Source organism: Hylaeus anthracinus, unplaced genomic scaffold (genome assembly GCF_026225885.1).
Source record: "Hylaeus anthracinus isolate JK02 unplaced genomic scaffold, UHH_iyHylAnth1.0_haploid 5, whole genome shotgun sequence".
In the NCBI taxonomy this organism is placed as follows: domain Eukaryota; kingdom Metazoa; phylum Arthropoda; class Insecta; order Hymenoptera; family Colletidae; genus Hylaeus; species Hylaeus anthracinus.
Window position 1 is genome coordinate 10,984,674 of NW_026535322.1, and position 26,345 is coordinate 11,011,018.

The 26,345-nt window shown below is 36.3% G+C and overlaps 4 protein-coding genes and 1 long non-coding RNA gene across 14 annotated transcripts in view; 2 read left to right on the top strand and 3 right to left on the bottom strand.

Moving 5' to 3' along the window:
* Nucleotides 1–1,163: 1,163 nt before the first annotated feature.
* On the bottom strand, nt 1,164–10,092 carry LOC128896023 (acyl-CoA:lysophosphatidylglycerol acyltransferase 1-like). Of its 6 annotated transcripts, none has more exons than XM_054159146.1 (7): nt 9,901–10,092; nt 7,574–7,737; nt 6,052–6,269; nt 5,744–5,958; nt 5,364–5,637; nt 5,126–5,295; nt 1,164–5,052 (listed from the first exon to the last, which is right to left on the bottom strand). In XM_054159146.1, exons 2-7 carry the CDS (start codon nt 7,603–7,605, stop codon nt 4,816–4,818), a joined length of 1,146 nt encoding a protein of 381 aa, XP_054015121.1. In that variant the 5' UTR covers nt 7,606–7,737; nt 9,901–10,092; the 3' UTR covers nt 1,164–4,815. The 6 variants fall into 6 exon arrangements, with proteins under 6 accessions (XP_054015121.1, XP_054015120.1, XP_054015123.1 ...); XM_054159145.1 differs by lacking the exons at nt 7,574–7,737; nt 9,901–10,092 and adding exons at nt 6,415–6,565; nt 6,789–7,071; XM_054159148.1 differs by lacking the exons at nt 7,574–7,737; nt 9,901–10,092 and adding exons at nt 6,415–6,565; nt 6,789–7,062 and having other exon boundaries at nt 5,126–5,277.
* LOC128896018 (fumarate hydratase, mitochondrial-like) lies at nt 9,534–12,661 on the top strand. 3 transcript variants are annotated; one of them, XM_054159134.1, is made up of 7 exons: nt 9,534–9,808; nt 10,625–10,759; nt 10,832–11,032; nt 11,103–11,385; nt 11,491–11,753; nt 11,821–12,210; nt 12,297–12,661. In XM_054159134.1, exons 1-7 carry the CDS (start codon nt 9,686–9,688, stop codon nt 12,423–12,425), a joined length of 1,524 nt encoding a protein of 507 aa, XP_054015109.1. In that variant the 5' UTR covers nt 9,534–9,685; the 3' UTR covers nt 12,426–12,661. The 3 variants fall into 3 exon arrangements, with proteins under 3 accessions (XP_054015109.1, XP_054015111.1, XP_054015110.1); XM_054159136.1 differs by lacking the exon at nt 9,534–9,808 and adding an exon at nt 10,133–10,193; XM_054159135.1 differs by lacking the exon at nt 9,534–9,808 and adding an exon at nt 10,449–10,552.
* On the bottom strand, nt 12,103–13,137 carry LOC128896037 (uncharacterized). The gene is made up of 3 exons (XR_008461912.1): nt 12,910–13,137; nt 12,661–12,805; nt 12,103–12,237 (listed from the first exon to the last, which is right to left on the bottom strand). It is a non-coding gene; the product is annotated as an uncharacterized LOC128896037 (long non-coding RNA).
* Nucleotides 12,782–14,446, top strand: LOC128896027 (arginase, hepatic). Its single transcript, XM_054159158.1, has 7 exons — nt 12,782–12,926; nt 12,981–13,053; nt 13,144–13,349; nt 13,430–13,593; nt 13,666–13,781; nt 13,858–13,980; nt 14,057–14,446. The coding sequence occupies exons 1-7, from the start codon at nt 12,831–12,833 to the stop codon at nt 14,290–14,292; spliced, it is 1,014 nt and encodes a 337-aa protein (XP_054015133.1). The 5' UTR covers nt 12,782–12,830; the 3' UTR covers nt 14,293–14,446.
* A 951-nt stretch (nt 14,447–15,397) lies between these two features.
* LOC128896021 (fasciculation and elongation protein zeta-2) overlaps nt 15,398–26,345 on the bottom strand; it is a 40,095-nt gene continuing 29,147 nt past the window's right edge. For 2 of the 3 annotated variants that reach the window (XM_054159144.1, XM_054159142.1), the window contains exons 2-9: nt 25,658–25,916; nt 17,630–17,752; nt 17,321–17,477; nt 17,133–17,241; nt 16,558–16,820; nt 16,401–16,476; nt 16,270–16,335; nt 15,398–16,197 (exon numbers count right to left, since the gene is read on the bottom strand). In XM_054159144.1, coding sequence (XP_054015119.1) covers nt 16,181–16,197; nt 16,270–16,335; nt 16,401–16,476; nt 16,558–16,820; nt 17,133–17,241; nt 17,321–17,477; nt 17,630–17,752; nt 25,658–25,671 — 825 coding nt within the window. In that variant the 5' untranslated portion in view covers nt 25,672–25,916 and the 3' untranslated portion in view covers nt 15,398–16,180. The remainder of the gene's footprint in view (nt 16,198–16,269; nt 16,336–16,400; nt 16,477–16,557; nt 16,821–17,132; nt 17,242–17,320; nt 17,478–17,629; nt 17,753–25,657; nt 25,917–26,345) is intronic. The other variant, XM_054159143.1, reaches the window with a different exon arrangement.

Below are 26,345 nucleotides of genomic sequence, written 5' to 3' on the forward strand. Positions count from 1 at the left end.
TAAGACAAGGATACAGCGAGCGTGAGGGAAAGAGAGAGAGAGGAACATAAAAGACAAGGATAGAGTGAGCGTGAGCGAAAGAGAGAGAGAACGAAACATGTACGACAAGGATAGCGATTGTGGTGGCGCCATCTACTAACAGAACGCTCAAGCTTGTCGTGAAACAGTTCCACTGTTTCGCCGCGAGATGGCGCTAATCTTTTACCATACGTTTACATGTAAATTAATTCATTAATTTATTTTATTAAACAATGAATGTTAACGAGAATGCTCATGAAGCATTACAAAATTGACCTGTAATAGGAATTTTCTGTTTTTATTACGTTTTTGAGAATTTATATAGCTGGCGCCATCTCGCGGCGAAACAGTGGAACTGTTTCACGACAAGCTTGAGCGTTCTGTTAGTAGATGGCGCCACCACAATCGCTATCCTTGTCGTACATGTTTCGTTCTCTCTCTCTTTTTCGCTCACGCTCACTCTATCCTTGTCTTTTATGTTTCTTTCTCTCTCTTTCCCTCACGCTCGCTGTATCCTTGTCTTATATATACCTTTCTCTCTCTTTCCTTGATCTCACTCTATCCTTGTCTCACATATTCCCTTCCCTCTCTTACACACGCACTCGAGCTTCGAGTGTTTGGCCGCGAGATGGCGAGTCGGTCGCTGGTCACAAACGATAGCTATATGTCATACGTGGATTCCAAGCATATATATTATCAATTTAAGAAAAAGAAAACGTTAGCTATCCTTGTCCTACATGTTTCTCTCTCTCTCGGACTCACTCACTCACTCACTCTGTACCCATATTTGAATCTCTCGTGATTTCTATCTTGCGGAACGCTCTCGGAAAATGTTCATAATTATTTAATAACAATCAATATTGTATTTCATCTATTCAAAACTATATAAGAATACTGTATACGAAACATAAGAATAAATTTAAGATTTCGAATGAATGTAACTTGGAGTATCTTAATAAACTACAAACCTGTATATTTTTTAGTACAGATCTTATTATTCTTACCTTAGCTTATGAGATTTTATGAAGTAGCATGTGGAAATAGTCGTAGTTTTAAATATTTTAATAAAATATTAAAATTGATGATACTTTGAATAAATACAGTATATAGACTAAGGAACCTGTCGAAAAAAATTCTTTTATATGTAGTTCGAAAACAACAATTTTATTAAAGTTCTTATAAGAAAAGACATTACAAGCGAGTTATATTCTTCTTTAAAATTTAGGAAACTTATGCTAAGTTGCATTTACATTTGTTTTAATATAGTATTTGTGAACATTAGTATCCAGTCATAATATTTTGCATAATGAGATGCATGCTTCATTACATGACAATGACACTTTGAATTGTGCAGTTTCGCATTTAATAAAAGGATTTTTATTCGTGCAACGCACAAAAACGATCTATTAAATTCTTTTGAGCGGTATACATTCCTCACGTGGATATTAAAAAAACAGTGTGACTGCCTTATGAAAAAATAGTGTTGTTTTTTTTTGTTAGTTACATTTTTATATTTCTTGCAAATGTATTCACTGTACGTAGACTTGAATCAAAATACATAAAAAAAACTTCTAGATACATTTCATACAGCACACTAATATTACAGATATCAGTATAGTAAGCTTTGTTAATTTCTGTACTTTTATTTTCTCTATAATCCTACTAGTTTTTAGTTTCTGAAATTGTAAATTACACATTTGCTAAATACTAACTGTATTATCACACGATATAGTTATAATAGAAGTACAACATAAAACATGTATAACATTTTAAATATCCTTTAAACATAACACAAAGCTGGTACACTCAAATATATACAAAATATGTACTAAAATTAGATGTAATAAGAATCATTGTTTCAGGTATAATGCACATGTGTAATACTGCTCTCAATGTATAACTTAGTACAAGCAATAAAGTAGATGTTAAAGCACAACCGAGAGAACTTATGTATAACTTATCATTACTAACAGTTTGTATTGCTTTCACAGATAATATTATGTTAAGACTGATATTCAGGTGTACTGTGTGCTGTATAAAGTGTGACATTTATTTTGCTACTTGGTTTACAACTCTATACTAAACATAAAAACAAATGTTTTATGCAATAATTACAAATATAATAAATAGACTTCACTGTAACCGATATACAATTATTTTTTTTCTATTTTTTTTTTTTTTTTAGTTAGATTGCTTCATGTCGTTAATGAAACTTGAGTTTTAAACTTTTATTGTACCATATATTATATTAAAAATCAAATGTATCTAAATATTTCAAAAATATTGGCCCTTGTAATGAAGTAAATATGCTATTATGCAATTATTATGTTACATCGTTTATCTTTTTTTTTTGTTCTTACCTATAGGTCAGTTTGCAACAGTTACATTACTCACAGTTTAGTATTAGTAACACCTTAATGTATATTTGTAATTTTTGATTAACGATAAAGTCAAGTTTCATTTGCATTCTTTTTCTTTAATAAACTTTACGTTTAATCGAATAGTTCTAAACGATACAATTTTCTGAATGGAAAACATAAATTTTATTGGTAAAATTCAAAATGTCTTATAATACAATTAGTGATACATTTAGAATCTTGTTTCAATTGGTTCAAAAGTTTTGCAACCAAGACTAGAGGCATTCTACCGTGGTATTATGGATTTCTTTAAATATTTAATTAACATAATAGTATAAAATCAAGTGTTAACAGTATTTGATTACTTTGTCACCGAATTAAAATGCAATCCTAATATGAAGAAGAAACAATTAGATTAAAAAGTATAAATTATTTTGATTTACCATTTTTTTCTATCGTAATGTTGAATTTGTTATCTGCAAACGATTCGCGCGCTATGTATTTATTCTTCTTTTAATTTACATATTAAATGCATGGAAATGCAAAATATTCGTACATATCGATGATACACTGTCATGTATGCAGATATATATAAATTCGAAAATTCATGAGCTTAATATACTCGAATATTACAAGAAATTAATATTCTTAATATGTGGATAGTACAATCATTTACCGTTTAATGCGACTAACATCGGTCCTATCGAAATTGCTGTTTGTACAAATATATTTTGTTCCATCAAAGATTTATTTTGTCATTCGAATAAATATTGAATTAAATATGTATATTGTTATTAGTAAGCAGAGAAAAAATTAAATTACTATGTTCATTACATGCGAACGGATGTTCATTCGTTATGTGCTGTAACTAATTTATTTTTCTGAGTTAATCAGTCTAGAAATTGCTTTCAATTTGGGCTATGCTTTTTATTTCATAAAAAACCAATTAGGCAGCATAGAAAACATATCTTTAATAGTTGTAGTATTTCTATGGTGTATTCTTTTTTTTTTTTAAGCAATGAAACCTGAACGTCTTAAAAATTAATTGTAGGCGCTGATTCAACCATGAAAATTACATATGAGATTTGCATATGTATATATACAACTAACACTGAGGTTTGTCCGTAGGAACAAGGCACAGCTGTTTTTTCTTCACTGAACAGCATTATTATTGGTTGAGATTTAGCCATGAAGTATAAATCTTTCTTACTTTAACAGATTTTGTAAGACATGATTTTTATTCCTGCCAAATTCTTGAATAATTCGTATTATGTTTCACGTCTACTTCGTCGTAGAGTTACGAACGTTTCTAATATGTGATTTAAAAAATTATGTTTGTATGATTGACATCGCATTGAAAAATATCTTTTTTTTTTCTATCACGTATCACAAATAAATGGATATTTCTTCGAAATGGTATTTACTATTACCGCTTCTACAACAGCAGTAATAATTTACTATTACATCTTGCAATTCCACTTCATAGAATATTTGTGATTCTACTTAAGATACCATGTTACAAAACACACGTGTAGGATACTATGAAAATCCCCTGAAATGCTGCCAAGTCCTCCAGACAGATAGTCAAGTGTAGACACGTTTTCACACTTTGTAGTAAACGGAGAAATAAAAATGATAAAGTTTATATCAATATAGTAATCAAATCTATCACATAAGTAGTAGCATTACGTACACCTCCTTGAATTAACAAATGTTAAATCATTTAACTTGTATAGATATGAACGTTGAATGTATTCTTTACGATTAATTTTGTATAAAAAAAAAAGAACCCTAAATCATCTCTACTTTCAAGATAGTTCAAGTATTCGTATTTAATAGCTGTTCACTGAAATGAATCTGTACTACTCTTTACTCAAAATTCAGTTGTTTATTGTGAGTAACATCGTTATGTTACCAACAATTTGATATTACTAATGTCTTTGATAAAAGACAAGTGTTTACAGTTGAACTCTAAATGTCATGTCATGACTACAATATCATAAAGTATCCTATGCGCCTCATTATATAAATTAAAATAAACATTCTGAGGAATGGCTAACTATAACAAAGATGTGCAGAACTGTGCAACAAATTTTTCATAACGGACTTCGTTAATTAAACAAGAATTTTGTTACCTTAACATTAGAATTGTTTACACCTCATAATCGAAGTTCGAATAAACTGTCTAATTATGTTCATTTAATTACTGGAACAGACATTGTGATCAAATAATTCTTTATAATATTAAAAGTAGTAATTTCAATTAACTACCTACAACATATCTAGATTATAAACATTCACTTGGAATTGACAATTCATACACTCGTTAGTTTTATTAGTCAACATCAAGAGTAATATTTAAGGCAGGAATATCTTTACTTTTCTACATCGTAATTTCACTCATGTTTGAACGTAAATTTCTTGTATAGCATAAAACGCTTTACCAGAAGCAAGAGAGCATATACGCAAATATATTGTAATGTATATAACTAGATGTTATAAAAAATAAATGAAGGACTAGGAATCTCAATGGATCCTGATGGATCTTGGAACCTTCATTGGATGATGCTTGCGTACCAAGAAACGTTCCGTATTTATAAAAGTTTTCCAAAAGTGCTTCTTTCTCAACCCACCTATCATACAACCATTTAGACAATAATTCTGGTTCTCGAGGAACCTAAAAACGACGACACGATGAAGTATTTCTATGTAAGACAAAAATAAACAACACGTAATATTTTTAAACTTACCACTGAACTAGGAAACACTCGATAAAATAGGACTGTTTCACATGGCGGTCTAGAACCAGTTATAATTGTAGGTAAATCAATTGGTTTACCTTGAGGATATGCTATTGTTATATCAAGAACCCAATTAATTTCTGGCTTAGCCACTGTCATACCTGTATCAAGAACAATATCTATGTATTCGATAGAAATTTAATAAAGTATGAGATAATAACAAAGTGTAATTTATTAAATTATTTACTTGCTCTATTGTCTAATTGTTGTTCTGACGTATTATTATCGTGTGATGGACCAAGCGTATCAAATATAGTTTGCATTGCTCCTACTCGAGGCAAAGATACATTTTCAAGGATAGGTAGATTATTTTTTTTAGCATATTTTTGCGAAGTTTCCCGCCTTTTACATAAAAAACCTCCTTCTGGGAACAAGACCATCCACTTTCTACCGAGCGGAATATACGATGTTTTCAGATGTTTTTCTAGTTGTCTTAAACTCTCCTCTCTCCGTTTGCGACCCTAATGAACATTAGGATAAGAATATCTCGATTATGCTAATTTCATGTACAATAGAACGTCAATTATCCAAACTAATAGAGAAGTTATCAAAGCAGTATCGACTTACAGATACAATAAAGAAATCCTTGTGTAAGACAGAGACTATACCAAAATTGGTAAATTTAAAAATCCTGTCCATGATCCACATCAGATTAGGCAATACATTTGGTTTTGAATTAAATGTTGTCATTAACATAGGAACATCCCCAGTACTTTGATGGTTTGCTATTACTAGTGTTCTTTCACTAATGATTTTCTGTATATCATCACCTTGTTCTATGACTGTTGATTTAAGATTTTTTTGTGTTTTCATATTAACATTTACACTATAATTAATATACTTTTTAATGATACATCTATTATTCATATACTTACTATCATAGCCTGCAGACCAGGTCCACATCGAGACCATTGCTAATAACCAATGGAAAAATAGACCTTCGATCCGCCAATATACTTGGGGTTGATAAACTTTTACAGGGAATAATAGTGTCATCCATACTACATACGTAGGTATACAATAAGCATTGTTTAATATCACAAAGCAGGTTCGAGCAATACATTTTATAAAAGTCAACACGTTACCGATTACCCTGAAAGACACAAATTATTGTAATCTCTTTTTAAACAATAACACCAATCAGAGTAATAAATTGTTATTAAAAACAGATAAGTTTAATCTAGAGAAAATATTTCTAAATATTTTTCTAATATTTTTTTTCATTTTCGTTACTTAACTTTTCAAAATTTATAATCATTTGATTTAAGTCTTTCATAATGATATGGAACAATGGCAAGTGTAGCAGCAAATCACTGACCGATCAACTTTATACTCTCTTTTATATTAAAACTTAAAACTGATTTATCATCAATAAATATGCAAATTGATCTATAAACGAAAAGTGAGTTTACAATGCTAATTTTTTTATTGGTTTTAAATTATCAAGTTTGGCTTGGTTTATTTTGGAACCAAAAAAAAAAAAAACAGATAATATTATCATTACTTGTAATCCAATTTGATACTTTTTCAACAATTTTTGGAAACGTTACTCTTAAATAGATAATGTCTAAAAAATTTCGTACGAGACGAATTATTTCTCTTCTATTCTTACATTTCAACGTTGATCTATTAGAGGAACAATTTCAAGTAAAATTTTCTCATGTCAATTATATATACACATAATACACAAGAAACTTCATTATTTACAAATTGTAAACATCATTGAAACGTCGCGAACAATAATGTGCCACATTACAACGTTAACGACGTTTCAATTTTGCGAAAAAAAATTACATGATTCAGCTTATGTTTATTATCGATTCATTTGATACGGTATTACTAATTTAACCGAATGACGCGACCGCGAGCTTACGCGACGAAAATTAAGGAAGGAAGATCGATTAACGTAAAGTAATAAACGAAAATGAAATTTAAATTTCACCTTGAAATATATGCAGATATCACGCGATACGCTATGGGCAAATTTTTTATTATCTAGATAAAAGAAACTTCGAAAGACTAACAACAACGAACAACCTTTGATTCGTTGTATAAAAATTATAATTTGAATCATAGAGCGAACTTATATCGAAAGAATAAAAAACTGAACCGCGTAACAATTTGTCAGATTAAACCATGATTAAACGTTTCGTACAGTTTTTATTCGTTGTCTATCGTTCGAATAAACTTCTCGTTGGCTATGCGTGACCGGCTCTTCCACGATTTTAGGTTAAGAATAATTATCGTCGAATCGAATGTCAAACGTAGCCTTATCGTAAAACGTCTTGATGACACGTAAACGAGATTATTTTTTTTTTCTTTCCTCGTTTTTGGGCGATACATGGGAATGGAATAAGCTGTCGCGAAACGCGTGTTAATGGAGAACGGTCAACTTACCTCGCGAAAGTTGAAGAGGAAAAGTCAGTCATTTTTTAAGGACACCGCTCGTGACGCGAACTCCGGCAATTTTCATCCACGTTTTTTCGACCATAGCATTTTCCCCGGTGCACAATATTACATAATAAAGACCATCAGATCGGATGACACAGAAGATCCGCGTGCTGTTTACATGAGACTCTGACTCTTAATAACAACGCCGATACAGCGAAATCCAATCAACCTGTCGCGCGGCTTTATCGTGAAATAGTTGTTCGTGATATCGGCGATTTTAATTCACGCACGGCTAGCAAGATAAAGCCATGGCTTGACGAATTTTTATCAGCTCGTTAACCATTCGCATGACGTTTTTTTTCGGGATATACACCATAGTTCCGTCACGTCTGCTATACACGAAATCACCACAGCGGACGTAACGTAAATAGAATGGCGACGAAAGTTAACAAGGCTGGTGCAACAAAATTGTTGCGTTCGATTCGATCGATGTTTAACTTCCGTAGAAGTAAACAATCAATTTGCTATTCGCGACTTAGAACGACTGTAAACGACTGTTCAAGAAGGATATATGTTTCATAATCTGTCTGTCCGTGTGTCGCAGGTGCATGATTTCGAGATATACGACGTTTTTTCTACGAAAACATGATAACGATATCTATAAGAGTTTGAACAGTTTCACTATTCCACTCTTTGTACGATTTTCCTACGAGATACGAACAACGGTATCGTACGTCGACGAGAAGAAGAGACCTGAAAGGTATGCGGGTCTCATTGGTCGGTGCGCCATCTTCCCTATCGCAGTCTCTATGCAAAATGATAAGAAATTTTAATTGTACAAACAATGAGTTCACTTCTTTCTTTGTCCTCGTTTCCTATAAAGAGAACGACCTGCATTTACATGACAATGAACAATCAAAAAATCATACGATATCGAAAGAAATTTACAAATTAACAGACTTGTATATATTATTAAATTATTCTGCGATTAATTTTCTTTCACTGAACAATCGAATATACTTTAAGCGATTTACTAATTACCATATCATTTTTCATCTTACTGTGATTTATAAATCAATTGCCACATAATTTAACCAGCAACTACCTCAATAGGTCTCATCATCTCATCAGTCTACAATACATAATAGACACGAAATCATCGCAGCGAATTTAATGTAAATAAAATGGCGATGAAAGTTAATTGATGAAAAAAGTATCGTAGTACGCGATGTTCAACATATATTAGATACAATTCATTGATCGTTCATAATTGGGAAAAAATAATGTAAAAAAAGAAGGGACGTTCCATAATTTATCTACTGTAAAGTATATTAGGAAATGCTGAACGTATGACTTTGTAAATCACGATGTTCCAATCAAGAAAACGTGATAGCGATACGGCAATGTTTGCAGGAGTTCGCGCGTTTGCACAACTTCACCTTTCGTACAATTTGTTACTGAAATGCGTTCAACGATATCTTCATTGTATAATATACTTCTTATACGCGTAAATCTTGTCTACCAAAAAAAAGAGATTATTTTACGGATAATAGAAAAGTAGACGAGCAAAAAGAAATTTTGAAAAATTATGGAAACTCATGGACAGTGTTCGACGAGTACAAAGTAAAGATTATAACTCACGCTTTTATTTTTCAGTTATACAATACTTTTTTGTCTCTCTTTGTCACGTTCATAATTTTCTTAATTTTCATGAATTGTTTGTTACAATATTGTATCAATGAGAATGCAAACGTGAGGCCGAAAGGTTTAATAAAGCTAATTAAACGCGTGCTAGTAACAGAGTGCACCGTCATTTTAAATTGAATCCACATCCCACGAGCGATCATTCACGAAATTAATTGAACTAATTGCCAAAAAATATGAACCAATTGCGAGCGTATTTTTTCGCGCGTGATGTCGCTGTTTTACTGCTATGTGAAATAAATTTAGCATTTACTCTTAGTTGCTAAGGTGCTATCTGACTACCGTGTATTTTCTGTCTGATTTTTTGAGCTGTCCACTGACTTTGCTTCATGATCGGCTGTATCGGTTAGTTTAGCTCTTTTAACATTCCTACGGATTGTTGAAAGAAATAAACGTTATAAATTGATCAGAAAGATGTTGAGTGTGCTGAGATGTTCGCTCGTTAATCGCGGATTACGGGAGTTCACGAAATCATCGGGATTTTTAACAATAAGACTATCGTTGAGCACATCACCGGTTTTCAAAGGCAGTAAAAAGGTACGAAAACTTTCAAATAAAATATGCATGTACCGACGACAACCTTGTACAGTCTCACGGACGAATTTATACACGTTCGTTTTATCGTTTACCTTTTCGCAATTTCGTTGTCCACGATTTTTAAAGCGGTTTGTAACCCGTTTTTATATAATCGTCAAAGAACCAGATCCAAAAATAGTTTTCTAAAGATTATCGCGAAAAAACATTGTGTCACTCGCGAATAATATTACTTGAACATTTTTAAAATATTATGTCGTTTGTAACATAACAATTGAACACAGTTGACATTTAATCATCACTCGTTCACATGAAACACCGGAACATATTGTCTCAACGAGGATAGACGACACGACACGGAGGTAATTGCTTAACAAAAAATAAAATGGTACGAAACGAAATATTCTTATCTCTATTAAAAAATATTTCTTTCAGCAATAATCGTGCCTTTATGTTAATAGTTGTATGTAAATTTGAAGGTTAATAAAACTATTTTGTAACACCAAACTATTTAATTAATGTGATTCATTCGATTTACTTATTTTTTCCTTGAAATGACTGAGAATGTATGATCTTGTAAAAATTTGTTTGTGTATATGCATACATACACTATCCCAGTATACATGTTATCGTAACTAACTGAATTCATTTGACTGACCTTCAATTTCCCCTGCTCTGACTACTGTTAATATCCACTGTGAAACTCTACTTGCTTTGTTGTGTTATATAATTTATTCTTTTAACATGGTACACAAATATTTTTCTTTTACTTTATTAATTTTATATTGTTTTGACAAACTTTTAACATTATAATTATAGGATGGAAGTAAAGAATATCGAATTGAGAGGGATACTTTTGGTGAACTCAAAGTCCCTGCTGACAAATACTATGGAGCACAAACTATGCGTTCGGTGATCAATTTTCCAATCGGCGATACCTTTGAACGCATGCCTGTAAGAAAAAACAGCAGTATAATTTTGCGTAACAAAACTTACAGCTTCTTCAATTCATATCTATTTCTTTAGTATGGCGTCATTGTTGCAATGGGTATATTAAAAAAAGCTGCAGCAGAGACAAATAAGGAACTTGGGTTGGATGCAAAAATAGCAGATGCTATTAGCAAAGCAGCAGATGATGTTATCAGTGGGAAACTTTATAATGATCATTTTCCATTGGTAATTTGGCAAACAGGTTCTGGTACGCAAACCAACATGAACACTAATGAGGTATTTATTACATTATATGTAAATTTGAGGAGTATTATATTGTATTCATTATCATACAATTCATATTCAGGTAATATCAAATCGTGCAATTGAATTACTCGGTGGTCAACTTGGCTCAAAAACACCTGTGCATCCAAATGATCATGTAAATAAATCTCAAAGCAGTAATGACACATTTCCAACCGCTATGCACATAGCTGTTGCTTTAGAAATCAATAGAGTATTGCTTCCTGGTTTGGAATGCTTGTACGAAGCATTGAATGAAAAAGCTAAAGCATGGAAAGATATTATAAAAATTGGTAGGACTCACACTCAGGATGCTGTGCCATTGACGTTAGGTCAAGAATTCTCAGGTTGGTGATAATATATTTTCTGCATTCGTATCCACAGTTAAATACTATAAATTAATACTTTAACGTTACTATAAATTAATATCAATAATTAATTGTAATATTCAGGTTATGCGACACAAGTTTGTAATGGAATTGGTAGAGTGAAAAATACTCTTCCGCGATTATACGAGTTAGCACTTGGTGGTACCGCAGTCGGAACTGGGTTAAATGCACCAAAGGGTTTTGCAGAGAAAGCAGCAGCAAAAATCGCAGAACTGACTGGTTTACCATTTGTAACTGCTCCTAATAAATTTGAAGCTTTAGCAGCGCATGATGCTATGGTAGAAGTGCATGGTGCACTTAACACGATAGCAGTTTCGCTTATGAAGGTAAATTTTGATAAAAGTAACGTACAAAATATTAAAGTGTGGCATTCAATATATGTTTTTTATTTAGATAGCCAATGATATTCGATTTTTGGGAAGCGGACCTCGTTGCGGTTTAGGCGAACTGTCTCTTCCTGAAAATGAACCAGGAAGTTCGATCATGCCTGGCAAAGTAAATCCAACACAATGCGAAGCATTGACTATGGTCTGTTGTCAAGTAATGGGTAACCAAGTTGCCACAACTGTTGCTGGCAGCAATGGCCACTTTGAACTAAACGTATTTAAACCAGTTATAGTTGCAAACACATTGAGATCTACGAGACTTTTAGGCGACGCTTGTACCACATTTACGAAGAATTGCGTTGTGGGCATTAAACCTAATACTGACCATATCAAGAAACTCTTGAACGAAAGTTTAATGCTTGTCACAGCATTGAATCCACACATTGGTTATGATAAGGTATTTATATTCATTTTTGTTTAGTAGCTGAAAATAAATTTCTTATTATATTTCCCGAATGCATTATAAAACATGTTTTGTTTTAGTCTGCTGCAATTGCAAAACAAGCTCATAAAGAAGGTCTAACCCTGAAAGAATCAGCATTGAAGAATGGTATAACCGCGGAACAGTTCGATCAATGGGTTAGACCTGAGAATATGATCGGCCCTAAATGAACATCTAGTTAAACAGGACAGACTTTAGAAATTCATTCTTTTTTTTATTTAACTTACAATTTTTACTTAGTATCCTGAATTTAAATATTATTTATACTGCCGGTTTTACTGAAATTGTTATTGTATATGTAAAATGTTTTTCATACTTGTATATTATATACAAACAGTAATTGTACATTTGATAATTAATGAAAAATGTTACGGATAATAAATATAAAATGTTGCAAATATTCACATATAATGTCTGTACCTTACTCTTATAACCTAACATATATTTATGATTACGGTGTATTTATGAGCCGAAAATCGCGCATGTTATCTGCATTGCAACACGAGAGCATAGGTCGCTGAGGAATCACTATTTCGTATTCAATCACAAACTGAAACAACAGATATAAAATCAGTATGCTATTGAAAATACAAAAAAGTGTTATTCCTAGGTTTGGGGTTCGTTATTATGGAAAAGTTGGAATAATTGGTGTACCATTCGAAAAAGGACAGGTACGATATAAATCAGCATTATAATAACTTTTTATTCATTGAATTTATTCGCAGTGTAAGGAAGGAGTAGCTGATGGTCCAAAAACGATTAAAGCAGCTGGACTAATCCAAGAATTACAATCTTTAGGTAACCATTCTATTCGTTTCTATCAGCTTTCGGTATCTATAAAAATCATCCAGTTAATCTTAATAACGTATATTCTGAAAATTAAATAAGGCTTGGATGTAAAAGATTATGGTGACATTTTGTACAAAACAAAGGATGTGGATGGTGTGAGCAACATGTCACACTTAGGCGATGTCGCTGGTTGCACTAGTATTTTATCTGAAAAAGTTCAAAAGGTTTTAAACGATGGCCGTCGGGTATTAACTATTGGGGGTGATCATAGTGTAGGAATTGGAACTATAGATGGTCATGTAAAGGTGTAGTGTGAAAGAAAAAGATATTATTTATTATTAATTATTTTTAAATTATGCATCGATATTGTATATCATTTTTAAAGGTAAAGAAAGACGTAGGTGTAATATGGGTTGATGCTCATGCAGATCTTAATACTAATAAAACTAGTGAAAGTGGGAATGTTCACGGAATGCCTGTAGCATTGTTAACTTCTGAATTGGCCGATTATTGGCCACATCTTCCAGGCATGGATTGGCAGCAACCAATGTAATTTTTGCAAATATTTACACATCAAAATTAATGACATTAAACATGATTAAAAATATATTTTATTTGCAGGCTATCAATTAGAAATGTGGCTTATATTGCATTAAGATCTGTAGATCGTTATGAGAGATTAGTGATTGAAAAATTTGGTATCACTGCTTATGGGATGGAAGATGTTGAACGATATGGTAGTGTCTCCAAATTGCTGGTACATTCTAAACGTTAATCTACCCCAACATTTACTAATTCATACTTTCTGCCCAGGTATTCACGATGTTGTGAACATGGCAGTAAATAAAATAGATCCTGATGATTCAAAGTCGTTGCATGTTAGTTTTGATATCGATTCGCTTGATCCTTTGGAAGCACCAAGCACAGGAACTCCTGGTAAAAGAATTCCTCTTTATTATTAATATGGGCTTTACCAAAATAATTCCTGTTATAATTCTTAAGAAAATTGTAGTGCGTGGTGGATTATCCCTTAGAGAAGCTGTTCATTTAATGGAAGAATTATACAGAACAAACAGATTGAATGCTGTTGATCTTGTAGAAGTAAATCCTCGCATCGGTGATTCACGTGACGTTCGTTTAACCGTCGAGGCTGCTATACATATTATTCAAGCTGGTTTTGGCTATACAAGAAGAGGTCTTAAGGTTCCGAAGGGTGTTACTGACATGCCATTACAAACATTTAGATAGCAGTTTGATCATATTTATTCTTACATTAGCATACATATGTAAACATAATCAAGTTATCATATTTTCTCTTGTCTGGAGTTTGTACAATAATAAACTTTTATACATTTTTAGACAGTACCATAAAAATATAACAGCAAAACAAAAAGCAATAATGTATTTCATGGAGCTACTTTTTCAATTTCCTTAATTATAAAAACTTTGTCTGGAATATCGGCAAATTTAATTTCCAACCTTGTTATTTCTGGATTTTCGGGTACTGCGAGTAGCACTTCGCAATCCAGTACACCTTTAGTTTTAGATCCTTTCAAGTTGACCGAAAATTTTCTAATATCATCTGTTTTATCAGAGAATAATATTCGTCCTTCTTTTATCGGATCTCCTAAATGTAGTACAGCCTTCTCATGATTATGAAGAATCTCTAACGCTTCTTTATAAATTTTCGTTTTACGAAGCCGTCTCTGAAACATGTTCCTCATATGATACCCGAAACCTGCGACGACAAAGCCTCCAATTGCCGCTATTTGTGCTAATTTCAGAATCGAAATGTTTGCGGTCATCTGCATAAAAAAAGCGTATCTTAATCTATGTTAGTTAGTATTAATACAGCAGGTGCTACGTTTCGAAAATACTATTTGTATAAATACATTTGAGATGCAAAATTGCACAAAATTTTTAGGTTAGATTTTACTATGAGAAGTAACGCTTAAATTGTTAAGGTTCTTATTAAATCACAGTTATACAAATTATTTAAACAAATGCATTGAGTATTTACCTTTCTTTTAAATACAACTTGTATTTCAATCAATCTGTCAATCAATCAACTAGTTTTCTTGCATTTATACGCTCTCCGCGTAACCTCCCTACGTTGCCACTGCCATTTTTACGAAATGGTGAGGACTTTCAGTCGTTTCTATATATATTTACACGTATTCTTGTTATTCGCGTGAATGTATACTGCTAAAAATAAAACTACGTCTTGTTAGATCTGTACAGCATAGGAAATAATGCTTCTATACTCCATAAATAAAGAATCAATACAGCAAAACTTAATTGTTTCGATTATGTATGGGTAAGGAACACGCTTTTTCAATAATAAGATTGTCCGATGTATTTCTTTATTTCAACAAACACAATATTTCTAATATTTGCACAATGCATCAGAACAACTGTGTTGCTGTAGGCTAAGAATGTTTAATCCCAGCTCGGGTACAGTTAGTTAACACTTTTCAAGTAAATTACACATTGGTGATGGAGTGATTCGAGTAACGAGATGCGTTTATTTTTACGCGTCAATGTTACTAGTTAATTTAATCTTAGATACATATGGGCATTACAACAATATACACTAAATCCGTAAGCTTAATATGCTCCTCCCTCTGATAGAGAGCGAACTCTACATGTCGTCAAGTATATTTCTCTAGATAAATATACGTATTCTCGGTGATATAGTAAACTTTGCTCACACATATTTCGATAAAATCTTTATGTACAAAAAATTACAAAAACTGAATTCGTCACGAAATCCGCGTAGACGTATACAAAAATGAAGATCGTATAATTCACGTACAATAAGAGGTATTCCATAGAGCGCATACATAGATTATCAGAAATTGTATCTTATGTAAAATCAATATACACATTATAATATATAAAGTAAGACTAGATGCGAGTGTCACGGGATCCTACCTAAACTCTACGGTCAATAGAAAGTGTGATTCGAGACACAACTTAGAAGCAAAAATCGCCTGCCTCAACGCAAGTGTATGCGGCACAACAACGGCGGAAAGCGTACTGGCAAGAAGAAGAGAGCAAATTGTATTCCTCAATATTTAATATCTTTTTTTTCCTGATTTCCATCGATCTTCCCGTAAGTTTTACGGTATTCTCACTAAGTGGGACAGAGGACTGAAAATAAAAAAAATTATCTCTCTAGTATAGATTCAGACAAACCCGGTGAAATTGTTCAAACTCCGTTACCTTTGAGTATATAAGCCGTTAATAAAGTAGGTACGGTTGGGCTATCTTCGTTAATCGCTTTTAATACTGCAACAGAACACACCATTTAAATGTGAAACCATAGTCATCAGTGTTTGTTTGCTGGTACTTACTTTTTATGAGAACCTGTAAGGTTTGGTTGTCTGGCGGGCCACTATCCGTATGGTATGGGATTACAGTCGTCAAATACTAAAAATAAGATCAACGTTATCGTTTGTCGTTATGTACTAGCGTACATCTGCGATAAAAAAAACGTTTATCGCCCGCTACCTTAGATTCCTGTAGAGATCTATGCTGTGGCAAAGGACTAGTACCATTCTGCATTTGATTTCGCTTTTTCGTAACGTGGTGCTGCCTACGACGGTTTTGTACTGCTAACAACAACGAGACGAACTGATTTTTCAGCTCCTTCTCGTACTCTAATTCGTCCCTTAGCGCTAATTCGGCGATCAGAGTTTCGCTCAGAGCCCCCACCAACGATTCCATCTCACCGAGGAGCTCTATGAGTTGACCAGAGCTGAGTTGTTTCAGTTCTAAAACGAACATCAACGATTTAGATCCGCGAGGTCACGTATCGCGATACGATTTAAGGTCGATTCAAACTGTAACGACACGGACCGTCACGTTCCGGCAACGACACGTACCGATACCGACACGACGAAACATTGGAACACGCGTTTTAATGGAACTATTCACACTATTCCCATTGACGGAACGTTCAGGTCGGTGTGTGTTAAGTGTGAATATTTCCATTAAAACGCGTGTTTTAATGTTTTGTCGTGTCGTTGCCGGAACGTGTCGTATAGTCTGAATCAACCTTTATTGTTTCAGATCGAATAGTATACTTTTTTCGTGAAGCGGCGAACCGAGAACCTCTCTGCTCCTCTCCAGCGCTTCGTCGCTGTCCAATAAGGAACCATCCGAGTCTGGCGATCTCTCCATCGATGAACTCTCCTACGAGAAACGATCGTTTACTTCGATTTGTTTATTGATCCCTTCTTAAGAAGTAGGAATTAAATAGCAACACACTTGCCTGCATTATGTCGTCTATTTCACGGAGAACTTCCTCGGCAGTCTTCAACGGTTCCTCTGGGCTGTGCGTGTCGGTGCTGCTGGACAAGATCAAAGCATGCATGTCCAAATCAGTTGCGACAGCCTCGTCTTCGCTACTTAAATCCTCTAGTTCCGGTCTACAGCAAACAAAACGAAAGCGTCCAATTGTGCGAGAGTAACTTCCTCTTTCCACTCGTCCCCTCGATGATTACAGCAACGAAAGCGGCAAAACGAACTTGGACCCAACGCAGGATCGCGAAAGGTTGAACGATTAAAGAAAACAACTCACCTGTCGTTCGAGATCGGAGCCTCGTTCAGGTTGAGCGCGGGCATGTGCATTTTCCTCGCGTACGATTTACTCCAGTCGATTGGTAGTATGTTACCGAAAGTCCCGGTAATCGTCCACCACATTCTGAAAGGATCGTTAATTTCGTATCTGTACAACATTTCGATCTAAATTCGAGGAAATTCACGATGAATTTATTCGTCCGTGGACTGTGAACGAACAAATAAATATTGATCGAACTGCGGATATTCGTGGCACACACGATACGTAGAAAGCACGTTTGGGATTTTATACATGTACGCATAAAATAATATATGTATTTTTATTACACGGAATGTATAAACAAATAAAAGTCATTGCTCCGACGATCGACAATTTATCATTCTCAAACACTGTTATCAATGAATAACTGGAGCACACATCGGAGCAAAAGTTGTGGCACGCCTAAAAAAAATTCTTTGTAAATGTGACTCCAAAAGGGAAACAAAAGAAGTTAGAGCGTCTTGGACAGAACTTTTTTTCTGGAGTATACAAACTCCATTGAGGCGTGTTACTAATTATGCGCACACCGCACCAGCTGACTCATATCCTCTCGCTAAATGCCTCTCTGACGTTTTCGAACTATGAATCGAATTAGCAGCTTCTATTTTTCGCTTTCTAACGCCTAACAGTTTCTCGGGATTCACGGTCAAGCCCTTCGATCGCTTTATTTTCAGCCGTACGCGGACAACCCACGCGGTATCAATTCGTATTGCCTACAATTAAGTCCGGAAAGTAGGCTTGAAACCAGTGATGGACAAAACCCTAGGCTTCGAACAAAATCTGAAGTTTGCGAAATGTTTGTCTCGTTTCCTTTTTTGGAAAATGTTCAAAAGAGAAAACGAGACAAACGTATTGACAAACTCCAGATTTATTCGGAGCCTAGGGTTTCGTCCACCACTTCTTCGAACTATATTCGTATAAACCTTCCAACGTCCTTTTAACTCGTTGGGGCACGGTGGGATTAAAAGTGTCCCACCTTATTGATGGATCGTAATGCATGGTGGGACGGTTTTAATTCCACCTCGAAATTTTGCAATAGCTGCACGTGTATAGGTGCGATACCTTTATTAATAAAAATATAACAATTTTGTTTGATTTAAAACGCAATAAAATTCCTGTGCAACGTGGGTCTATTTTATGACCTGAATTCCTGTGCCGCAAAGAGTTAAGTGAAATAGTTGTAAGTAAGATGAAATTTAAGGAACGTTCGTCGAGGCATCGAACTCTGATCTAGATCGGAAGGTGACGAAAGAAGCCGAGGATTCCCAGGCCATTTGTCGGCTCGTTAAACGCCTGCGAAAGAAGCGATAAGATTCTGCAGTCGACGACACACGGTTCTGCTAGATGTACGTTTTCTGGGGATAGCGTGTGAATCATGCGACTCGTAGGCGTTTCCTGGGCTATATGCACGTATACATGCAGGACATAGATAAAGGGGCACACTAGATCCAGCGTAAACAGAGAACAACTTATTTCGACAACAATAGCGGCCATTCTAAGGAAATGAATCCTTGGGTGAAATTGGCGGCGATGCCCGTGAACGGGCAAACGAATGAGCCCCGTTTCTCACACTTCTCATTTGTAAACAATTAGCCGTTGCGTAAGCGAACGAGACTATCGTGGTATTTATAGATCGACTAGTTTCATTGAATTTAATCGACTTTAACGGCTGTGATTTTCTTTTGCGATATGACGAGTTATTCTCGAAGAGGTGTTTGTTCGATGGTTGTCTCTGAAAGAAATTTTGCAATCGACTCGATGAATTTATTGTACTTAGAGAACGATATTTAAAAATTGTATGCTACGTTAGATGACTTGGACGTTAGAGAGACTTCATAGAGTAGTGTGAATCGTATTTGATCAGTGACAGCAACGTCCTAATGGTGACTTGAATGCTTAGGTCATAGACGTGGGAACCCTTTTAATTGAGAGCGATTATCGTCGACCTGTGTCTCTTCGTGGTCGCTCAATGAACCCTAAATTGTTTTGTATATACTATAAATGTTTCCAAGTGCTTTACAGCGTAATTAAGTAAACGTTTTCGAAGGAGGACCTGAAAGGAAGGGGTCGAAAACGTTGATTGGATTGGCTTGTAAGAGACCATTTAAATACTCGAGGCTTAATCATTCTTATTGATTAAATTGACGGTTTCCGCTTTGAGCGTGCAGGGTGTTCTATAGAATTTACCCAAACAAATATCTCTAAGCCATACCATTATATAATTTTGATATTTATTTCTCTAATAAATGCTTTGTTATTTTGCGGTAGGATCATTTAATACCATCAATTTACTAGGACTACTCAACGCAAATTCGTAACAGCCAGAACCTTGATTAACTTGTAAATAATATTTTGCGGTAGGATCATTTAACACGTTCACTGGCAGACTAATACTCTTGAAAATTTCTACTGCGATTTAATTTTGTTTACAGACTTTTGGAAACTGCGTAATGAAATATTTATTTTGATATTTAGTTCTGTAACTTCATCAAAATTCAAGTATTTCATTTAAAGTCATTTTCTATGACACTTAACTTTCAGAATTAATAGTTTTCGTTTTTCGGTGAAAAGCACCGTCACCCATATATGGGCGACGTGGCGATCAACGTGTTAATATAAATGCTTTGTTATTATATCACTAACTACTTTAATTTATATCTCGGAAGCTATTAGCTTCAAGGTAGACGTTCCTTCGCTCTCTTATCCCGAATACTTTCTCGAGTCCTGTCATAAAAGAGTGAACATTCCATCCGAGATTCCAACGATATTGAGATGGCTTGTTTCCAGCGGGACACCGTGCAGCAAGCCGCGACGACTCTTAGAAATAAAAGGAGCGCACAGCAGAAACAGCGGGTCGGTCGATGGTGTCGGATTAACAAATGGAGGTCAATTCGACCCACTTGAGTTTCTCATTAATGTTAAGTGCATTAAAGCAGTGACTTCATCCTGCACGTACGGCGATCGCATCGAAACGAACGTCTAAACATTGCCTGTCTGTTGCGGCAGCTGAAAAAATCGTGACTTGGCAAAAAGGTTGTAAAACCTGTGTTCTTCAACCAGTCCCGTTGGTTGAGTTCTGACCTTTCCAATTGTCGCTACAAAAATTGAAACGTTCCTTGCATCTATATCAAGTAAAAAAAAAAAGAAAGAAACGATATTCACCGAAGTTACGTTACGTATGAAAGGGTTGAGGCTTAAGGGAGAGCGGTAAATGGTATCTATTTGCCCTATCGCGTACTAGCTACCCTGTGTATCGTGTCAATAACGGGGAAAAACGACGGGAAATTCAATTCCAGGAAAGGACTATCTCCCGCTTATTAATTCATTCTTCGGTTCAATGATCCGCGACGAGTCTCGCACACTTGCGTAACATCGATGGTTTGCGAACGAAAAACAGTCCTAAATGTATCATCGAACGATAATGAAACAGTCACGAGACAATTTATTTCTCGATTATTTGTACGTCAAGGAATGAATGAACGAATCCAACCAAGCGGTCGAACTCCCATCAGAAACGATCAACTTTGCAGGAATTGTCCTCGTTACATTTCCAATCGCTCTACATCAAGGTAAAGAGTTGAACGTTCGCAGCGATAAAAAAAAAAAAATATCATCTGTCACCTTTTCGTCAAACTTTTCACCGCTTAGTTGTCTCGTACATTCGTCGATGGCGCGTACATGCTTGGCGATAACAAAGAAATCGTAGAGGTACGATTTAGGTGACCGACATGCATCAGGAGGTTACTCTTTCCTAGAATAATTTCTACTAGCTCTTAACGCATTGAAATTTCGCAACTTATCCTAACGGCGGAGATTTCCGAAGATGGCCACCGTCTGGATCGAAAGCTTAAAAAATCGACGCTCAGACGTAACGTACGTACACCTGTCCAGTGGCTAATATTTCTTTTACGATCGGGAATGAATTTAACAGGGCGAAAGAGACGGGAATACACGCGATAGCCGAGGAATATCATCGCGTCGGTGGTCGCTTTCCTCCGTAGGGCGCACGCGCTGCTTTATTGACGTTCGTCCATCCGGAGGGTGGCTCGATACGAACGACGGAACAAAACACAGAGATCAAATTTTCATGCCCTCCCGCATTCGATCATGCACGATTTTTTGCCACGAAGCGATCGCGTTACCGACTGTCCGACACAGTGGTGTCCAGATTTCGCAGAGATGGGCAAAACCCTAGGCTTCGAATAAATTTGAAGTTTGCCGATGTGTTTGTCTCGTTTCCTCTTTTGGAAGATATTCAAATGTCGGAGAACTTGAGATTTATTCGAAGCCTACGGTTTTTCCCATCACTGAGATTTCGTAGTAGTAAAGTTACGATTCGTTCGACTCCGGCAACGTTTCTTCCTAATTATTTCCAAGTTACGTTACAGTAATGTTACGATAGAACCGCTTGACTAGATGAAGACATTTTTTGTTCGTTGCTCGTGGAACAAAAATGAACTCTACGTTCGTATTCTCATCATGGTAGCGGTCAGAATTATTTTTGGGTGGCGCGTTTTGTCACGCCAGAGGTGACCTCGAAGCGTTGACTTCGGTAATCGTTTCGTCCACGTCAAAATGTTGAAGTTCGAAGTGTCTCAGCGAGAGGTCAGCGACCGACGTTCGCAGATTGCGACACGTGCAACAGCACGTGTCTCGTTTCATTGCTGTCGCTTTCGTATGCATGCATCAGGCCCCGAAAGAATAAAACGCATCCACGCGTGCATATCCGGTGTGTGCGTCGCGAGATGGCATTGTTGGTAATCCAATTTGTCGCGTGCAGACGCCCCGCGTTGGCTGGTATCGTGGTTTGACGAACGAAATATCACGGGTCAAGCAAGGTCGTATTCGTTTACCTCTCCGAGCCGGATTCTCCTTTTAAAACACGCCGAAACACGGTAGCTCACCGCTCTGTTTTCTTTTTTCGCTCGCGCAAACACGAAAGCCTTCCATACCCCCGCAGTAACCAACTTCCTTTTCTTTCGTTCTTTTTCTCCGCTTTTCTTTCCTGGCCCCCTTTTGAGATCGAGGTTCTCGTGCGCGCGACGACCTCTCTTTCTCGCGTTACGCGTCAAAAGCCGTGAAATAGTCGGTTACCTCGGCAATTTGGACGAACGATGACTCAGCGACTAGCAGAATTATTGGCATACGCGCGAGGAGTAACGGGGATACGAAAGATAAAAAAAAAAAAAGCGGTTCAACTCTTCGAGGTATATGACGCGAAAGAAAAATTTTCGATAAAACGTTACGGTCGAGCTAGCTTCAAAGAGTTAAGAAAGGGAATTATCATAAAAAGTTCTCAGCGCACGTGAAACGGAGTGAATCTAATTATGATTGAAAGAATGGACGAGGATTACGTACAGTGTATCCGATTACACGCGCGACTGCAGTTACGTTCATGCTAGATGCGTTTGCTACGAAACTGTAAACTGCAAAGTCCGTTTACGAAAAGAAAAAGTCGGTTGCGAGTCGAACAAACTTCGAGTGGGAATATTATAGTTGACGAAAGTGCTGGTATAACGCATGCACAGCTGCCATGCGTTAATCAGCGGTTACATCGCTGCGAAAGAACAGCGTGGGTCATCGCGAACCCGCCCTAACACGCGATGGTTGGCCCTTACAAAAACATCGCGGGAATTTTGTCTCTCGTGCCGATGTAAAGTCCCTCCTCAAAGCAGGAGTCCGGTCGTTGTTCTTGTTTTATTGTCTTCCACGAATTCCTTCCGATCGGTTTGACAAAAGTCTAGACGGAACTTGCACGCTGGAGGCGCGACTTCAAAGAAATTATGCACAACGGTGGACAGCGAAGTTCAAACGAGTTTAAGAGCTCTAGCGCGTTACTCTACACCGAAGAAGATACAATTTTACGCTTCGTTGGGCTTCACCTGCAACCTCGTGGCGCTCGTTAGAAGGCGCAATTCGGCCGGACACCTGCAGGGTTGCTACAATGGACAGCCTTCTCTGAAAATATTTACCCCGAGTCCCTTCGACTTCGTCCACGCGAATTTTGACTTTCCTTAGGGGAAACGCTTTTTCAGCTGACCATACAAATTTTTCCTTGCCTTGAACAATCATTTCTACGTCTACCGTTTCTATCATTTGGATATTCTACAAAATGAAGCATTATGTAACTAAATTTCGTGTACTTCTACACGCTTGGCGCTAAAATGACATTCTTATGTCGAACGTTGAGATTGAAAATTGTTCGCGAAACGATTACTGGGAGTTGAATCCTTAGTCTAATTAGAAGGTGAGTTTCTTTCTTGTTCTAGCGCACTGTCCACCTTCGCAGAGAGAAAGCTGCAGAACGTGCCGCAAACGTCATGTAGAGAGTACCCGTAGCGGCACACTTTTCATTGGAAAATCGATATAGCGATCTTAGGGATCAGGCTTTGCAGCGAGTACTATGCATCACACCGGAATGACTCTCGTTTCACTTTGTACTTTACCAGAATGTTCCTTCCCAAGAACGAATTTGTTACAAATGACGAGCTGTAAAGAAAACGTTTGCTTTAATATCGTGATAGAGAGCAAAGAGAAGAAAAAAAAAATGTTCGAGTACTTCCCTCGCGAGACCAATGACCAACAACTGCATCGTCCGTCGCGTGTTTGTTTTGAACGTATCAATCGTCGGATTCACCGTAGCTTCACCGAAACCATACAAGTAAATATCGTCCAGCGATATCGGTTTAACTCGCGCATCAAAGTGAAACTGTTACGCGTCTTACCGTGAGCCCGAAGAAAGCGTTAACACGAGTATTACTTAAACAGGATATATTATCCGCGAACAGGCCCATTGAGAGGCGTGATCTCTCTCTACTTAGGACTTTTTTCCCAAGATTTTATCGATACGATAAATTCCACGATCGTAAAACGAGAGCTGCCGAGAGACCGGCGTTCTTTGAATTATGTCATCGGAATACCACCGGCGGCTGGTAATTGCGATTCGCGTGCGTACTAATATAACGGCGATGCCCGTAAACGATTACTTCCGTTCGTCTGGAACGCGACGTACTATCATTACCACGGCGGCGATGGTACGCGATGGATCGCGAGACGCGTAATGGATATCTCAAGGTGAATGCGACAATTTGAACGCGATAACTCGGGTGATCTTCAGGGTATTCATTTACCTCGAGCCGCTCGCCACCAGCGGTGGTTTATTTTTTTAATCGTACCAGGTGGTCGTACAGGACCGGTATAACTGTACCCGGAGATATCGCGTGACCCAAGGATAATGGAAACTTCTCAATCATATACGCTTACTGACATCATTTTCACTCGCGTTTGTCGCGTTCGTTTTTCTTCCGTAAAATTACTCGAAACGGTCGCTCGACGAGCTTGTGTACCGAATCCACGCCACAGCTCCGTGGGCGCTGTTACGACGACAGTTTACGTTTGCCGAGTGTTAACCCTTTGCACTCGTGGCGTTATGTTAGAGAAATAAAGTAAATTTAAAGTTTAACCGATGCGTTTTTATTTTTTTTAGTTCCGAAATTTCCGCCACGGATTCAGCATGATCACGCTTGTGGAAGCGTGTTCATCTTAGTTTTATTTTATATTTCTAAGAAAGTTCTTTGTTCCTTTTGTGATATTTATTTTTACTTATGTTATCGATATATTATATATTGTACGATTTAATAAATAAACTTTAATAATATATTTCTAAGACATTATTTTCTGGTATCTACCAGCATCTCGAGGTGCTTTCTTAGCTTTCTATTGTCGCGAATGTTAAGCTCGGATTGACTTCGTAAAGGAGATCTCTAATATGAGATTTGAGAATCAGGTCACCTTTTATTGGCACTTCGAGTTCCAAAAAAATTAAAGCTAAAAAAACATCATTGCTGATCGATTTGCTGCGTCGGATCTAATGGTGACCGAGAGTCACCTCTCGAGTGCAAAGGGTCAATGTATTAGCGTTAGTGTATGTAAAATATTAGGTGTCGGTACTTGAAAATGGAAAGTGTATAAGTGATCGCGTGAACTCACTGGCACTCGTTCATGATCTCCTCTTGCGTTCGCACCTGCACGGGCGCCAAAGATTCGACGTCGGTCCCGTAATCGCGAAAGCAAGATGTTATCTTCTCGTCAAAGGTATTAACAAGGTCCTCGAGACTACCGCTGAAGGGGCTGAACGTCCCCTCGTGGAGGGTATCGGCGGTGCCATTTTCGTTGGTCGTCGTAGGCGGCTCGTTCGCGTTGCAATTCTCGCCGTAATCCGCCTCCAGACTGGCGTCCAGCAATTGTTCTAAATATAAAAAGAATCCTCAAGTATAGTCGTGCAGCGAGCAAAACTTTGGGAAACGTTAAGGTACACGATAATAAAAGCATCGTATGCGTTTCTATCGATTTCTCGACGAGAAACGCTTAAATAGAGCTACAGTTGCATGCAAAAGTTTCCGGCCAAAAATAATGTTGGAATTAAATTATGTATAATGGGTGTAAAGTAGAAATACAAATATATCATAGTAAAGAGCTTTTATTATACTATCGAAATGTACAACTCAAGAATTTCATACAACAAGTAATAATTATTTATAACAAAAATAACAATTTTTACTTCTTCATAAGTATCCGGCCGAGTACAAAACATGAAGAAAAAACACGATAACTGAAGGAAAAATGTTCAGAAATGGTTACAAATGTAACATTATCATCAATATTTAGTAACCATACC

Coding starts and splice junctions, on each gene's coding strand:
- LOC128896023 (XM_054159145.1), bottom strand. CDS start 6,452: ATGAAAGACTTAAATCAAATGATTATAAATTTTGAAAA. Junction 5,959..6,051: donor CTGGTCTGCAGGCTATGATA/GTAAGTATATGA, acceptor TTAAATCAACAG/TCATAGAACAAGGTGATGAT. Junction 5,296..5,363: donor ACAATTAGACAATAGAGCAA/GTAAATAATTTA, acceptor TCGAATACATAG/ATATTGTTCTTGATACAGGT.
- LOC128896018 (XM_054159134.1), top strand. CDS start 9,686: ATGTTGAGTGTGCTGAGATGTTCGCTCGTTAATCGCGGATTACGGGAG. Junction 9,809..10,624: donor TTTTCAAAGGCAGTAAAAAG/GTACGAAAACTT, acceptor TTATAATTATAG/GATGGAAGTAAAGAATATCG. Junction 10,760..10,831: donor ATACCTTTGAACGCATGCCT/GTAAGAAAAAAC, acceptor CTATTTCTTTAG/TATGGCGTCATTGTTGCAAT.
- LOC128896027 (XM_054159158.1), top strand. CDS start 12,831: ATGCTATTGAAAATACAAAAAAGTGTTATTCCTAGGTTTGGGGTTCGT. Junction 13,350..13,429: donor CTATAGATGGTCATGTAAAG/GTGTAGTGTGAA, acceptor TCATTTTTAAAG/GTAAAGAAAGACGTAGGTGT. Junction 13,594..13,665: donor ATGGATTGGCAGCAACCAAT/GTAATTTTTGCA, acceptor TTTTATTTGCAG/GCTATCAATTAGAAATGTGG.